Consider the following 16,389-nt stretch of genomic DNA (forward strand, 5'->3'; position numbering starts at 1 on the left):
CTTTTTGTTTGTCTGTGCCCTGCCCCCAGAGGTGGAGCCTACAGAGGCAGGCAGGCCTCCTTGAGCTGTGGTGGGCTCCACCCAGTTCGAGCTTCCTGGCTGCTTTGTTTACCTAAGCAAGCCTGGGCAATGGCGGGCGCCCCTCCCCCAGCCTCGCTGCCGCCTTGCAGCTTGATCTCAGACTGCTGTGCGAGCAATCAGTGAGACTCCGTGGGCATAGGACCCTCCGAGCCAGGTGCGGGACACAATCTCCTAGTGTGCCGTTTTCCAGGCCTGTTGGAAAAGCACAGTATTAGGGTGGGACTGACCCGATATTCCAGGTGCCATCTGTTACCCCTTTCTTTGACTAGGAAAGGGAACTCCCTGACCCCTTGGGCTTCTCGAGTGAGGCAATGCCTCGCCCTGCTTCGGCTTGTGCACAGTGCGCTTCACCGACTGTCCTGCACCCACTGTTTGGCACTCCCTAGTGAGATGAAACCGGTACCTCAAACAGAAATGCAGAAATCACCCGTCTTCTGTGTCACTCAGGGAGTGTGTGTTTCCTTTAGTGTATCGCTCTTTTTATGTCATTTCCTTTGTACTGTTACCCTATCTGATCTTTCCTCCATATTCATTTTTCTTTCAGTGAGGTCTGCCAGTCTTTAGTGAAACACAGCTCTGGAATAAAAGGAAGTTTACCACTACAAAAACTACATCTGGTTTCACGAAGCATTTATCATTCACATCATCCTACCTTAAAGCTTCAACGACCCCAATTAAGGACATCCTTTCAGCAGTTCTCTTCTCTGACAAACCTTCCTTTACATAAACTGAAATTCTCTCCAATTAAATATGGCTACCAGCCTCGCAGGAATTTTTGGCCAGCAAGATTAGCTACAAGACTCTTAAACTTCGCTATCTCATACTAGGATCGGCTGTTGGGTGGCTACACAGCCAAAAAGGTGAACTTAACATTCCTACTGGTTTTCCAATTATTATATCATGATTAAGTTTCTATAGCATAAATCATTTTTCTTTTGTGTAGTGGAATACAATTGGATGTTTAAACATTTTGTGTCTCTACCATGGACTAAATTGTTTTAATGATGCTAATAGGAAGATGCCTTTAGAATCTTAGTTATAATTACAGGAAAGTAAAATGGCCTACTGGAAGGAGCACAGGGCTGGGAATAGGAACACCTAGGTTTGATTTTGAGCTTTGACATTTAGTAGCACAGATGTGAAAGTTAGGTGGCATTCTCACACAAGCACTTCTTGGCGGGTCTGGGACTAGAGGCAAGGCGTCCTGTCTCCCAGTCTGTCTTCCTTCTACCCCACAGTACTATTTAGAGCAAAATTATGAAACCTGTTTGAAATAGGAGTATATTCTGAATTTTTACATTTTTCATGTTTAACAGAGGAGTGTTAATGTGTTTTATGTGCTTGTTTGCTGAGGCCACTTACATTTGTTTCTTAAAAATTTTGAACATAATACATTATTCTTAGTAGATTAATGTGTTTTAACTAAATAATTCTTCTTTACATGTTTATTTGGCATGCGGAGCATCTGATTGACACACTTTCTTACCTTTTAGACTTTTGATCAGTGGAAAGATATGATACCGGACCTTAGTGAATATAAATGGATTGTGCCTGACATTGTGTGGGAAATTGATGAGTATATCGATTTTGGTTTGTATCATGAACATTAAAATACTTTTTTTGGTCATCTTGAGGAAAGAGAAATAGTTTATTGAGATAGTTTCTTAACTTATGAACCTAATATATCATAATTTCATTTTAATGATATGAGTAATAGAATATCAATGAAAAAATCTGTACAGAAGAAATACCCAGTAGCCCATCATTTTACCACAGCTGCCACTAACCGTTTGGAGCATTTTCGTTTAATTATACTTACTATATGTGGTTAGTATCTTTTTAACTTATCGGTTGATTGAGACAGGATCTTGCTCTGTCACTCAGGCTGAAGTGCGGTCTTGGAATCATAACTCACTGCAGCCTTGAACTGGGCTTAAGCAGTACTTCCAACTCAGCCTCCCAAGTAGCCGGGACTACATGTGTGTGCCACCATGTCCGACTGATTTTTTAATTTCTTGTAGAGATGGGGTCTCACTATGTTGCCCAGGCTAGTCTCAAATTCCTTAGCTCAAACCTCTCACCTCAGCCTCTCAAAGCGCTGAGATTACAAGTGTGAGCCACTATGCCTGGCTTGAGTTTTTTTCTTTTAATTTTTTTCTTTTCATGAATACTACCACAGAATAATATTTTAGTTCCCTTTTTAAAAATTATGTAATCATGGTGGATATACACTTTGAATTTTGTCTTTTGCTACCTAACATATTTTGTCAGCATTTCCATGCTGCCAAGTAGCCTTTCTATTAATAATATCATTTTCTGCGTTATGTAATGTTGCCCAGAGCATATTTATTGTGACCCACCTAACTAGCTCCTTTTGATTGGATACCTTGGTTATCTCTACTTTTTGTAGCCAAGTTCTTAAAAGTCTGTTAGTACCCACAGTAATTTCTTCTCTTAGTTGGCCACTGCCCTCCCTTTTTCAATAGGTGGATGAGAAAAAAGTATATTGGATAGCTATGATTGCCAGTACTTCATGGTGATCTTTAAGAAATATATTCTCCTCAAATTTTTTAAAATACTTTGTCTGGTTTCTTAGTTTAGGTGTATGTGGAGGTGGAATTAATCTTTACTTGCACTTATTCACAGAATTTTTTTTTTTTTTGAGGCGGAGTCTCGTTCTGTCGCCCAGGCTGGAGTGCAGTGGCGCGATCTTGGCTCACTGCAAGCTCTGCCTCCTGGGTTCACGCCATTCTCCTGCCTCAGCCTCTCCGAGTAGCTGGGACTACAGGCGCCCGCCACCACACCCGGCTTATTTTTTTGTATTTTTAGTAGAGACAGGGTTTCACGGTGGTCTCGATGTCCTGACCTCGTGATCCGCCCGCCTCGGCCTCCCAAAGTGCTAGAATTTATAAAGATAAAACTGTTCTATGTTGATGAATGTATTTGCAAAAAAAGCACACTTTCAAATTGTTCTTCTAATATTAATGAGGAGAGCTTTCAACTTGATGTATTTGCCAGTACCACACCATAGTGGCTGAGAGCCTGTATTCTGGAGCTAGACTGCCTGGGCTGGAACCCGGGCTCCTCCAATTCCTTGCTGTGTACCTTAGTCTCTCATCTGTAAATAGGGTTGATAATATAGCTGTTTTGTAGGGTTGTCATGAGGATTAAACAAGTTAATACTTTAGCCCTTTATAAGAATAGTATCTGACATATTTTCTTAGTTTCATACTCTATATGTTTTGATCTTTTCCAGAGAAAATGAGAAAAGCCCTTCCTAATTCAGAAGACCTTGTAAGGTTAGCACCAGACTTTGACAAGATTGTTGAAAGCCTCAGCTTATTGAAGGACTTGTTTACCTCAGGTAAGGAAGAACCTGTTTGATCTAATTAAAAAATTTAAGAACCATGGAGGAAAAATACATGGATTATTTGTTTATTCCCATTTTTTTTAAATTAACATATTTAGTACCAATGAAAAACAGGACATTTTTTAAAAAGATAAACACAAAATTTTGTTACACAATGGTTTTAATCTTTGTTTAGCCCAGTAAAATGGCAATTCATAAGCACTTAAACATTCTTGGCTTTTAGTGAGGGGAAAAAATATATCATTTGTTCTTGACAAGTAGATGAGACTTCCTATGTATTTGCTTTTCATAAGTGGTTGGACCAATTTGATGGTTTTAAAACAGATTTAAGTATGATAGACCATAATGAGTAGCATTTATTAAGTTTAATCCTGGCGTATTTGCCCAATTATTGCCCTATTGTAATATGAAATCTGAGATCTCAGACATCTTTGTTTGCTCATTTCTGTTAAATTTTACATTTCTATTTCCCCTTTTGCTGATTTTTCACAGGTCACAAATTGGTTAGTGAAGTCATGGGAGCTTCTGACCTTCTTCTCTTGTTAAGTGTGTAAACAGACATTTTTGCTGACGTTAACATGCCTTTTAAATGCTTCTAATAAACTAGTTGCAAATAAAATTGCAGACCAAATTTATAATGCTGCTTATGCTGAATTTTAAAACCCCAGAACTACATTGGGCAAACTCATTATCCTTTAGGTGGAAATAATAAAATAATTATTTTGTGATAAAACTAAAATTCTTAAATATGTATGTGTATTATAAGATTAAAGCTATTAAAAGAAAATTTACTTAGCAAAAATATTTTCTTGAAATAGATCTAATTGTTTTTGATAATTGAAATGAAAAGTAATTTTAGTTTGTCTCATCTGCCCTGTCATGGTTGACATTTAAATTTGTTTTCCGGCCGGGCGCGGTGGCTCATGCCTGTAATCCCAGCATTTTGGGAGGCCAAGGCAGGTGGATCATGAGGTCAGGAGATTGAGACCATCCTGGCTAACACGGTGAAACCCCGTCTCTACTAAAAATACAAAAAATTAGCCGGGCGTGGTGGCACGTGCCTGTAGTCCTAGCTACTCGGGAGGCTGAGGCAGGAGAATCGCTTGAACCCAGGAGGTGGAGGTTGCAGTGAGCCAAGATTGTGCCGCTGCACTCCAGCCTGGGCGACAGAGGGAGACTCTGCCTCAAAAAAAAAAAAAAATTGTTTTCCTACTACACGTGGTCTGTAATGCCAGTGGTATGTGGCTGAACTGTAAGTACTGTCATGTAAATTAATCCTTACCAAAGATTGTCTTATTTTTTATTGTAATTTTCAGTTATATATTTTTAATTGTTAGGTTAAACATATGCTGTGATTGCTATAGTTAGTATTTTTTTATTTTCTGCATAGGTTATCGGTCATGTTCCTTAAAATAAGAATAAAGGCGATTTGATTCTTTGAATCTGAGTTGCTCTAAAAATCCATTCACCTTTTCATTGACTCGATGTAATTTGAAATTCAGCTTGGACTCTTGACGTCACTGGAGAATGTGAAAGGTTGCATATTTATCTTTAAGGTTCTCCGGGAGAAACGGCGTTTAGAGCAACAGATCATGGATCTGAAAGTGACAAGCATTTTAGAAAGGTAAGTTTAAAAGAGAACTGTTCATGTAGGTAGTTTTGAAAGATTTTTTTAAAGTTTTTACTTCTTTGGAAGATTTTAAAATGATAACATCTCAGAAGCAAATACAAAAACATCCAAGTAGAGATATTGTTACTAATCTTAGTGCAAAGTACAAGGTATTACGTGGCAGTTCTGGAAATATAATTGAGAAGCCCATTTCTTTCACATATGTTCTGTGAAACATTAGTTTCGAGGGTTGTCCCCAAGAAAGAGTTGTGTTGTTAAAGTGTGGGGGGAGAAAGGCTCGTTTAGACAAAGCAAGCGGACTTCTTTTCTTTCCCTAGGACTTCTCATACTGTAATATACTCATGCACATTGTGAATTTCCAAGGAGTCAAAGCATACAGTGGTTTCCCAAATTATTTATCAACAGAACCCTTTTGCTCATGGAACATCGTATAGGGACTAGATTTCACTTTGGGGAAACTAGAAAGGGAATAGGAATTGGGTTATTAGGAAATAAATCAATTCCCTGATATTGATAGTTAACAAAGTTATGTATGGGGTTATTTATGGTATGTTATTTTCAATACATATTCATTAACAAAATCCGTATGAAAGTTATAGGAGAATTGCTGAGGTAGAATAACATACTTTGCTCTGTATTTATAATACTCATATATTTACCTGACGTTTTCTGAGTCTTCACTTTTTTCATTCTTTTGGAATTGGTAAAATAACTGATTCCTTGAAAGTTTTTTTCTAAATGACACCTAGATAAATAGATTTATAGAAAAAATATTGTATGATGTTTTAACATTCATGTAATATGGAACATGTAATTTTTATACTGGAGGTTATTATACTTTTATTACATCAAGGAAGTAATTTTATGTTTATTTTGGAAGCAGGAAGAAGAAATAATTTCTATGAATAGGTTTTCATCCCTTTCCTTGTTCTTCAACTTTGAACTTTTTATATTCCAAATTTTAATTATATTTCAAAAGATTTTTTTCTTTTGCCTTTTAATTTTATCTTTTGGAGAAAAATGTACGTCAAAATGTATGTATGTGTATTTGCCTTTTGATTTGATCTTTTTTGACACTCTTTTGCATTGACATTATTTTAACCAAAGGACACTCTTGATTGTTCCTGCTACTGTGGGAAAAAACAATAAGTAGAAATTAGCCTAATATTTGTGGCTTATTTTGAGTGAAGGCCTTAGCCCTTAAGGCAATTAACTTTACTGTGGAGAGAAGAGCTAATCTACTGGGGAGAAGGAGCCTTTGTTACAGGGGTGGTAGTGTGGTTCTTTGAGTGACAAGATTTCTGTTTGCCAAACTGGTTAGGAGAGGTCTGTATGTCTGCTTTCTCTCTTATGGCCTAGGATCACTTTGGTGAATGAAAAACCTGTTTCAGGGCCTGACTCAGATAATTCCCTTAAAACCCTGCTAAGGTCATAAATGAATAATCAGTAATTGAACAGAAGCTCTGCAATAATAGAAAAGAAGCCAGATAATTATTTTTGGAAATTTAATTATATTTACAGATTTTATTTTATACAATAGACATGGAATTAAATTTATTACATTATGTTCTAATTTACTCTTTGCTTGTTTTAATTTGCTTGTTTGACAATAAATGTCCTTGTAAACTATTTCCTTTTAACTTTTTCTCAATTTTTGGTGCGTATTTTCCCCATTGAAGACTTACCAATTATTTTTTTCAACTGTTTGTTACACATACTGAATCTAGAGTTGTAATTAAGCTACTTTCATTACTGGTTAAGTCAAATTGTAGCAAATGCTACTATAAAAATTTACTATGTCATGTTGATCAAAAGTTCTGATATGATTTGATTAATGAAACATTGAAAAGAATAGTAAAACCAACCATTTTTAACCTTACACTACTATCTTGAGATATGATTGACATACATTAAAACCACCTCTTAATAAATGCTTCTTGTTAATCAAAAATTTGAAAACGTATGTCCACTGGAGGAAAAGAGACATAGCCCTTGATGTGAATTGAATATTACTGAGACTTGGAGACCTTCAGAACTACCTGAAGACGAATTGAAGTGCTGCCTGCTTTAGAGAATTGGACTAATTTAATTTGGGAGTCAGCCGATTGCTGTGTATCAGTCATCATATATACCGGTGACAAGACCACTTAGTTCATTCCCTTTTTTAGATTCTGTAAGATTATTGTGTTCCAGTGAAATTGATTTGCAAAATGAGACACTTTATTTTCTGTGCTTTTGTTCTATCATGTTTCTGATTGGTCATAAGCATCTCACAGAAGTAAGAAATACGGCCATTCAGAAGGCAACAAGCACATTTATAATTTATAGAAAATTTTTGAAGGACTTTTTCATGGCCTGAATCATGAAAAGTAGTAGTATTGTTTTAAGTATAATTATTAAATTATAATACATTAATGTTCTTTCTTGCAACGTATTACTCTCATTCTTTTTTTTTTTTTTTTTTTTTTTTTTTTTTTTTTTTTTTGAGACAGAGTCTCGCCCTGTTGCCTGGCTGGAGTACAGTGGTATGGTTTTGGCTCACTGCAACCTCTGCCTCCCGAGTTCAAGCAATTCTCCTGTCTCAGCCTCCCAAGTAGCTGGGATTACAGGCTCCCGCCACCACGCCTGGCTAATTTTTGTACTTTTAGTAGAGACAGGGTTTCACCAGGTTGGCCAGGATGGTCTCAATCTCTTGACCTCATGGTCTGCCCACCTCGGCCTCCCAAAGTGTTGGGATTACAGGCGTGAGCCACCCAGCCCTCTGATTCTTAATTTTATGGTGTATGTTGTACCTCTCCAGCTGAAGTTATCTCTTTTCTTTTTTCTGCATGTGTAGTGTTCACTCATCTTTATAGCACAGCTCAATTGTCACTTCATGAAGCCTTCCATAACCTTTGTAGCTCCATTAATTATATTCTTCTGAGTGTTCAAAACACTTGTCATATGAAACACTATTACTTTGGCTTACATTCTTACTATCTAATCGGCCATTTCTGTTACTAAATCTTTTTCTCAGAGCACCTGGGATAGTCTTCTGTCTTAGTAAAATCAGTTGATTGATTCAACTCGGCAGAGTAGAGGCTGATGAAAGTAAATAAATCTAGTTGATGCCAACAGAATTTTGGTCCCCTCAATTTTTTGCTCTCATTACCTGCAAATTCTCCCTGGCCTTCATATTTGGCAACCATTGAGGAGAACAAGGCTGTAAAAGTAGTTCCTGTACTTGATATTCTGAATTGGAATTAAGCAATGTTGCTTAAGTAGGATTTGCTTTTCTGGGATTTCTTATGCAACAAATAATGTAGTAACTGGAAATCCAAGTTCAAGGCACTGACAGATTCGATGTCTTCTGAGGACCCTTGGCTTCATAGATGATGTCTTCTCCCTATATCCTCACATAGCAAAAGGGGCCGGGCAGCTCTGGCCTTTTTTTGTAAGACCAGCAACTCCAGAAACCTCATGACCTCATCACCTCCCAAAGGCCCCACCTCTCAATACTATCACATTGTGAGGCTAGGTTTCAACATATGAATTGTGGGGGACAAAAATTCAGACCATAGTATCATATTTCAAGATTACTTAAAATCTTCTCTACCAAACTCATTAACTTTTAGGTTAGCACAGTATTTTCATTTGATATTTTGGTTTCTGGAGTTATTATTGATTTTCTTGATCTGATGTTATAATTAAAAAAAACCAGAACACTATACGTGAAATGAGACTGAGATAAGGAAGCTGATTCAGAGATGGAGATTTAAAAAAAGAGAGATGAGAGATTGAGATCTGCAGTGTCAAATTGACAATAGCCAGGAGTCAGGAGACATTAAGAGACTATATCATCTGTGATTGTTAATGATTATTTATTGTTATTTATAAATACTACTGTATTTTATATATTATATATATTGTTTTAAAAATTATTTTTGTGCCATTTCTTGAAAGAAAAATGTCTAAGCTTGGGAAAATATTTATTGAAAAATGTGGTTTGTACATCTGAGGAGTGTATCTTGCACAGTAGGTGTGTAGATTTCTTCCTCTTCCTGTTCCACATGGCCTTAGCTTAGAGGCTGTGTGGCCATCACTTGGTATTTAGGGTAAGACTGGTGCACAAAATCAAAGACAGGTAACCTTGGTATAAGTGTAGTATCATGTAAATAGCTTTTCTATGTCTAATTCTTGTTTTCTTCCTACTTTTTCAGGAGGTCAATTTCAGTTCATTTCAAGTATCTTTACATAATAATGCTTCAGTAACAGGCGTGGAAGGAAAGAGACATGTCTCTAGAGTGTTTTCTTGAAATCTAATAGATGATTGGAGTATTTACCATGCAGTTGTGTATATACATAAGCAGTGAATTTGAGAGGAATTTTTAAGCTATAAATAAAAAAGCATTGTGTGCCTCATAGACGCAAGTAAGAAATGTGGAATATGGCTGATCCAAAGGGAATGAGTTATCTCAATTGATTAATCACAGTCAGTTACAGATTGAACTCTTTGTTCTACTCTTTGCCCCCTTCTCACTATTGCACTTGACTAGTCTTAAAAAAGAAAGAAATGTGGAATATTTTCTCACTACTTTGGGATTTTATAAATTAGAATACTAGTGGTATGTAAATACAGCAGGTACACTACTGTATAAACCAACATAGGAAGCCTTCTTTAAAGGGAATTGTTTGAGAAATTTGAACACTTGAATGATTTGAATAAAGGATTGTGATAAATGATCAAATGAAAGAAAATAAATTAGGTTACTCTTCCTTCTGCTTGATAAAGCAATGATTTTTTTTAAGGTAAAAATTATGAGAATGATGAGGATAGTAGTTAGCATTGTCTTTCTTTGATAGGTTTGTTAATGATCATAAAACTGATTTATTTAAAGACATGTCTTTTTATAATTATATACTATTGTATCTGGAAACAAATATTGAATTTCATTTGTCATGTGGAAGAAATCAACTAGTTATAACCTTTGATTTATAGTAAATCAACAAGTTTCATTTATTGTCTAATATTGGCAATGATCACAGCCTAATGTATCAAAACTAACAGAATAAAAATTCTCCAAATTGTATCCAGATTTTAAGACACTTTCTAATTATATAAAAGAAAATATTTTGGGCAATCATTTTTTTTTAACTCTGAAACTATTTAAAACTCCTAATTTAGAATATCTTAATAAATACCCATTTTCCTCTTTTTAGTTTTATAACTTGGTAAAAATTGAGTCCATCGTTTTCCCAGAACGCTGTTCTTAAATGGTTACCTCATTCACTAGAACTTTCCTTTTTTTAGGATTTCTAATTAAGAAAACATTAGGCTTGTAACATTGTCAAATCTTGGTTGTCTTTCCTCCACATTTTTTGAGGTCAATTATCTAATAGGCCATCAATTAATAAAGCTATGCAGGAAATGACATGTATTTTAGTATCATGCCACATGTGAATATCCTGTATTAAAAATTGTATCAATATACTATTGTATAATTATGAAATGGAATGAATTTTAGAAATAGAAAAGGTGATTTTTTGTGCATAGGTCCAAACTGTGTTTTGTTTTCATTTCAAAATTTCATAATAACTATATTGTCTCCATATCTTAATTGTGTTTTTTTTATAGCACTTGTTTAGTAATTTGTATATGCTTGGCTGTATTCTCAGAGGCTGTTTCTATTTAATGTTGTCAAAACAGCTCATAAAAAGTGAAAATTCGGTCAGACTAGTTATTTGATATTATATATGAAATCAAAACAACCTGAAACACTATCTTTTAATTTAAATAAAGAACGCTAAATTTTAATCAAATGTATGCAAAGGCACATAGAATATATGACTTAATGTAAAACCTTGATTAACTTGATGCTGGAAACCTGTTCCTAGGGACCTTTACTTGAATAAATGAAATATCAAGAAAAAATACTTAATAATAATTTAATAAGTAAGTAAGCTATTATGATCTTCAATCAGTCCTGAGAGAATCATCATTGAGAATTAGAAAATTTAGACCAGTAAGATCAACACTGTTAAAAAAAAAAAAGTCAGTATTTTTTCTGCATATTTTTTGTAAATCTGGCTCATTTTATTTAGCACTTATTATTGCACTTTCCTTTTCACTTTTTAAACTATGCTGTTTTATTTTTCTGAGACATCTGATTTACTGAGGAGGAAAATGGAAATGCAGTACAGAGCCCAAGGGTATGACGGCTTTAACTGAGTTTCCATTTCTGTTTTAAGTTAACCATCCCTCCCTATCTTACATCTGTTCCTTTGTTGCGCCCTTTGGTTTAACATTGTTTTCCTCCCCAATTTCCTCTTCTCCTCATTGTGAACTCATGGCAGGGTCTGCTTGGTGAGCTCATTCTCTTACAACAACAAATTCAAGAGCATGAAGAGGAAGCACGCAGAGCTGCTGGCCAATATAGCACGAGCTATGCCCAACAGAAGCGCAAGGTGATGGATGGTTTAAGGGGGTGACCGATACATTCACACTAATCAGCCATTTCTGCCAAGATCGTGTCACCTTAATCCGTTCATGGACTCCAAATATAAGAAATTAGTTTGACAAAGTAAAAATATAAAAGATGCATCATAAATATGTAACTTTTCTGGAGTGGGTAGTATAGGAAAAGCCAAAAGTAACAAATTCAAGCAGAGGAATTTTGGTTTCTGAAAATTAGGTTGTCTGTAGGGTCCCTGTATTTATATTTAGAACAAAATTAGGAATTGCTGTTTATGTGGTCCAGTTATTGAGTCACCCTAAGTTTGTAGGCATCTTACCTACCTACTTGCTCCCCAAGTTTTTATTTCTAAAATGAAAAGCATTGCTGTAGATGACCAGTTCACACTAAAGAATAATGTTTATTTCTTTGTTTTAGCTAAAGTATATGGGCAGGGAACATTCATATTCTTATAGAAGAAAATTATTTTGGCTTTTGGGCAAAAGGATGTAGTTCTTATACACTTTGACAAACTCATTGTGTACATCTTTCACATTAATCAAAGTCAGCACAAATAAATTTTCACCTTGGACCACTGAGGGTTTGAACACTGGAAATTTGATATAATTCTGGTTGCTAAAGAACAAGTTCTAATAAAAGCATAAGTCTATACCAATATGTGGCTGTTAGTGCAATCAGCAGATCCGTAAAAATACGATTTTGATGGTTAGGTAATCTTACAACGTAGATCCCAAAGTTCATGGTTGGAAGAGATTTTTAGGTCAAAGTGAAATAAGTGTAATGAACTTAATACTCTGAGATCTTGAAATCAGCTGATTATGTTACATCTTATTAGATCAGAAAAGTTTTGAAGTTATATACAAACTCTAGTCAGGAAAAAAGATTCAGTCATGTAATTCTTGTACATTCTACTATTTAAATCAACCAATATTATAGATTATGATTTAGTGCAGTAATTCTGCTGGCTAACCTTATCTCATTTGGTGGTGGTTAATACTTCAGAGTACTCACCATAGTTTCATTTATTTTTTCAGCATCACTTCCTGGTTTTTCTCAATTCCATGGCTGTGGAATCAATTGCTATGTATATTTAGGTTCAGTGAGCAAAAACATAGCTAGAAAAAGAAAAGAAGTGAATTTCCTACCTGGTTAAATTAAAGTCGATGTGTTAAGCCAAGGAGGACTTATTTTGAATGGTACTTTAACAATCCCTGTTCTGTATACTGTGAATATATCATTTAAATAGCCTAATAAATTGGATGCTTAGGCTGAGCCACCCATACTTTAGTTTTGTTACAGAAAGAAGGGAGAGGAGCAAGTATGTTCGTATGTGTTAATTAGAAATAAGAATGTAGCTGTAGTTACACGTTGTTTTTAAGTTTTTTTCGTAAGACAACTTGAAATGAGTCCCATAGGCCTGCTATTTAACCTTCTAAGATATGACTTAAGATTAATGATGAGCTTTTGAATCTGACAATTCAAGAGATATCCATAATGAATACTGATTCATTTTCTACATTGCTGAAAGCTAATGTTCATTTTAAGCCTACTTTAGTAGGCTTTATTTGGGCTTAGAGATGTTATTCCTCTTTCTGATATTTATCGGGTTATCTGTTTAACCCTTTGATATCTCCCTTTCCCGATTTGTAAATTAGAGACTGGCAAGACTTTTTACCCTGAGTAGAGCACCAAACACGGCTTGTTCCTTCCTGCCCACACCGTAGTTACCTTCAGGGGGAGTTAATGGGACTTTAAAAGCAATTTATGCTCTTTTATAGTGTAATTATCCCTCTTACTATCCCGAAAGACTGTACCTTACAATATCCTCCACTCCTTTCCCCCTGTAGTTACTACAGAGATGACTTTTCGGTTCTTCACTGCCATCATGATCAAAATCCTAATTCACAAGATTTTTATCATTCCAGGCATGTGAGGTTTACTTGATGCATAAAACCACAAGTACTTTTTGTTGTTTTTTAATTGTTTTTTCTCTCTTATATTCTTGAAAGTCTAAGTAGATCATCATTTTTGATGTCTTATTAGTAGCAACTAATAAATTTTCCCTGTATCTTCTCAGCAAAAGAACTCAAGCAGAGACAGAAGATTAGAACTACCATTGGTAGTTTTGCCTCCTATGGATGTGTTCACATACATAGAAATTTTTACAATGACCTGTTTATATATGTATTTCAGAATTTCAGAATGGCCTCAATGGCTTAATAGGAAGAAATACTTGAAGTTTTTAAATTAGGACTTGGTTTTGTGAGGAGCTAGTAAAGGTTTTCCTCTTTCAGCTTTAGCTTATTTCTGCGGAGGATTCCGCTCTTTCTCCATCAGTTTCATAGCCCTGGAATTGTAGAAAAGCTCTGGTTTCAAGACCATTGATATCCATTTCTGTCAGGGTGAGTTTTAAATTTATTTCATGATGCGAACAATGTATTGAACAACAGGGCATGAACTTGTTCTCGTTGTAAGTGGCTGAATTTTATCAGTAAAGCACGTCAAAATTACCCCAATTGCTAGTTAAGACCTAGAGTGACAGATTGAAAATAGCTTGTGTTATTCTCTTAAGAAAATACGTAAAGATTATCATCTCATCAATCTTTAATGTTTGTTTTATAAATCTAAATGTCTTTATCTTGTTTCCTAGGAAATATTAGGTCTAATTTTTTACTTTACCACCAGCTGTCTTTTATTTTACTCTTTTTTTGAGACGGAGTTTCGCTCTTGTTGTTCAGGCTGGAGTGCAGTGGCACTATCTCAGCTCACTGCAACCTCTGCCTGCCGGGTTCAAGCGATTCTCCTGCCTCAGCTTCCCGAGTAGCTGGGATTACAGGCAGATGCCACCACACCGGGCTAATTTTGTATTTTTAGTAGAGACGGGGTTTCTTCATGTTGGTCAGGCTGGTCTCGAACTCCCAGCCTCAGGTGATCTGCCTGCCTCAGCCTCCCAAAGTGCTGCGATTACAGGCGTGAGCCACCACGCCTGGCCAGCTGTCTTTTAATATAACATTATGATTAATTGTGATGTTCCATTAAACTAAGCGGAGAGGAAACATGCTGGTAAACCATGCGTGAGTTATTCCTTGTACCGGAAAGGCAAATGACACATTTTATCCTAAAATTCAAATGTATAAACATCTTAACAGTTGTGATCCTTAAATACTACTAATCTAGCATAGAAATTATATTTGTAATATTCTACTAACCTTATATCATTTTAACTTTTTATATAACTTTTTTATTTCACCAAATTAAGTTAACCTTTTGTAGCCCTCGGCTTATACTAAACATCCTAACTTTTTTGTTTAATTGTATTAGTTTTTAAGTTATTGCCCCAGATGTCAAGTAATGCTGGATTTTCTATAATAATTTAGGATATATTGCATGAAGTCAGTATTTACATTTAAAACTAAAACAATTTATACTAATACAGTTTATACATTTCACACTAATTTAGCTACAGTTGGATAAATATTTAATGGAACAAAGTAAATCAAAGTACCTTTTAAAATGAATTGGAAATTAAATCCACATAACAATTTTTTGTGACCACACTGTTACGGTGTGATGGCATGCCAAATGATCATAATGTGCAATTATTTCTTTCTTCATTGGCTTTCAAGATTCTGTTCTTTAGTTTGTGGGCTCCTCTCCAACTTGCTTGTCTCCTCACAGTTTCGGCGACTGTTTATAATTCTTGTCCATCTTACATAAACACACACAGTCAAAATGAAAAAAAGCTTCTATCAGCAGGTCTGTGCTTGCTGTACAGAAATGGGAAAACAATTGAAGTTTGCATTATCTTTTTTCTAATTACCAGATCATTTTTGGAGCTATTTAGGCATAGGCTTTTAAGGAAAAAGGAAAAAAAGAGTGTACCTTTTGTTTCTAGCAAGGGTTGTTATCTATATTATTGAAATGAAAAATTGGGAAAATTATGATAAAGTATTTAGAAATAGGAATTAAAATCTTAAAATAACTTCATAGCATGGACAAGACTTATTAATGTCTACCTCAATAAGCAAATCATTTAAAATTTTTTTCATGTATATTTGCTGCCATGATGTGATTGCTTAAATAACCAATGAATGAAGAGCAACAAGGATTTAAATGAAGAGGAATATGGATTTAACTATTTTCTCTTGTGAAATAAGTTCGTATTTACAAGTTTTGATTTTCAGAAATTAGACAATTATTTTTAAAGGCTGGGATGACAACTTCTGCCTCTTACCAAGAAGTCAAAGCACAGTTATGTGAATTCGTCATAAATCACATCATTTTTATTATATTTGATTATTATATTTTGTATTTATAATTGTATTGTGACTGCTTTAAAACCTGTTACATAATTGTTTTTTAATATTTTATTTTAGAATTATTAGCATTAATAACAATTTGAAGTAGTTTACACAATACCTGTGAGTTTTATTTTTGTTTTATATTGAAATTAATTTTAGTTGCTGTACTTGGCTTCATTGCTATGGATGCATTCTCTGTATTATGAGTTAGCAGATCTTTCCTTGGAATTGAATTTAAAAGCAAGCATTTGGCTCCACTTCAATATCTGAAAATGCAACTTGTTCTTTGCATTTATTACATAATTCGCTACTTATGGTACAGAAATGGATACAATACAAAAACATTTCCTTATAAGATACACTGTGACCAATGAGCTTTTTAAATGCTGTAAATAGTAACATGTGTTTGATTTTTCAAAACACATTTCTGGAAGGATATCAGTGCTTTATTTCCCCAAATATGAGTCCCTATGCTTTAGTACAAAACAACTTCTGAAGAATTTAGTAACCATATGTGTTGATCTCTTGTTTTTCTTTTTTTTTCTTTTTTTTTTT

The 16,389-nt window shown here is 34.9% G+C and overlaps 1 protein-coding gene across 5 annotated transcripts; it reads left to right on the forward strand.

Annotated features, from left to right (window-relative positions):
- Positions 1-221: 221 nt before the first annotated feature.
- On the forward strand, positions 222-16,326 carry LOC116464467 (dynamin-like 120 kDa protein, mitochondrial). Of its 5 annotated transcripts, none has more exons than XM_032147733.2 (7): positions 222-941; positions 1,575-1,671; positions 3,338-3,445; positions 3,944-3,997; positions 5,008-5,075; positions 11,415-11,525; positions 13,828-16,326. In XM_032147733.2, exons 2-7 carry the CDS (start codon positions 1,596-1,598, stop codon positions 13,831-13,833), a joined length of 423 nt encoding a protein of 140 aa, XP_032003624.1. In that variant the 5' UTR covers positions 222-941; positions 1,575-1,595; the 3' UTR covers positions 13,834-16,326. The 5 variants fall into 5 exon arrangements, 4 of the variants coding, with proteins under 4 accessions (XP_032003624.1, XP_032003623.1, XP_058291056.1 ...); XR_009212225.1 differs by lacking the exon at positions 13,828-16,326 and adding an exon at positions 9,281-11,270 and having other exon boundaries at positions 223-941; positions 11,415-11,460; XM_032147732.2 differs by having other exon boundaries at positions 11,415-16,326.
- Positions 16,327-16,389: the final 63 nt, after the last annotated feature.

Source organism: Hylobates moloch, unplaced genomic scaffold (genome assembly GCF_009828535.3).
Source record: "Hylobates moloch isolate HMO894 unplaced genomic scaffold, HMol_V3 SCAFFOLD_767, whole genome shotgun sequence".
Lineage (NCBI taxonomy): Eukaryota > Metazoa > Chordata > Mammalia > Primates > Hylobatidae > Hylobates > Hylobates moloch.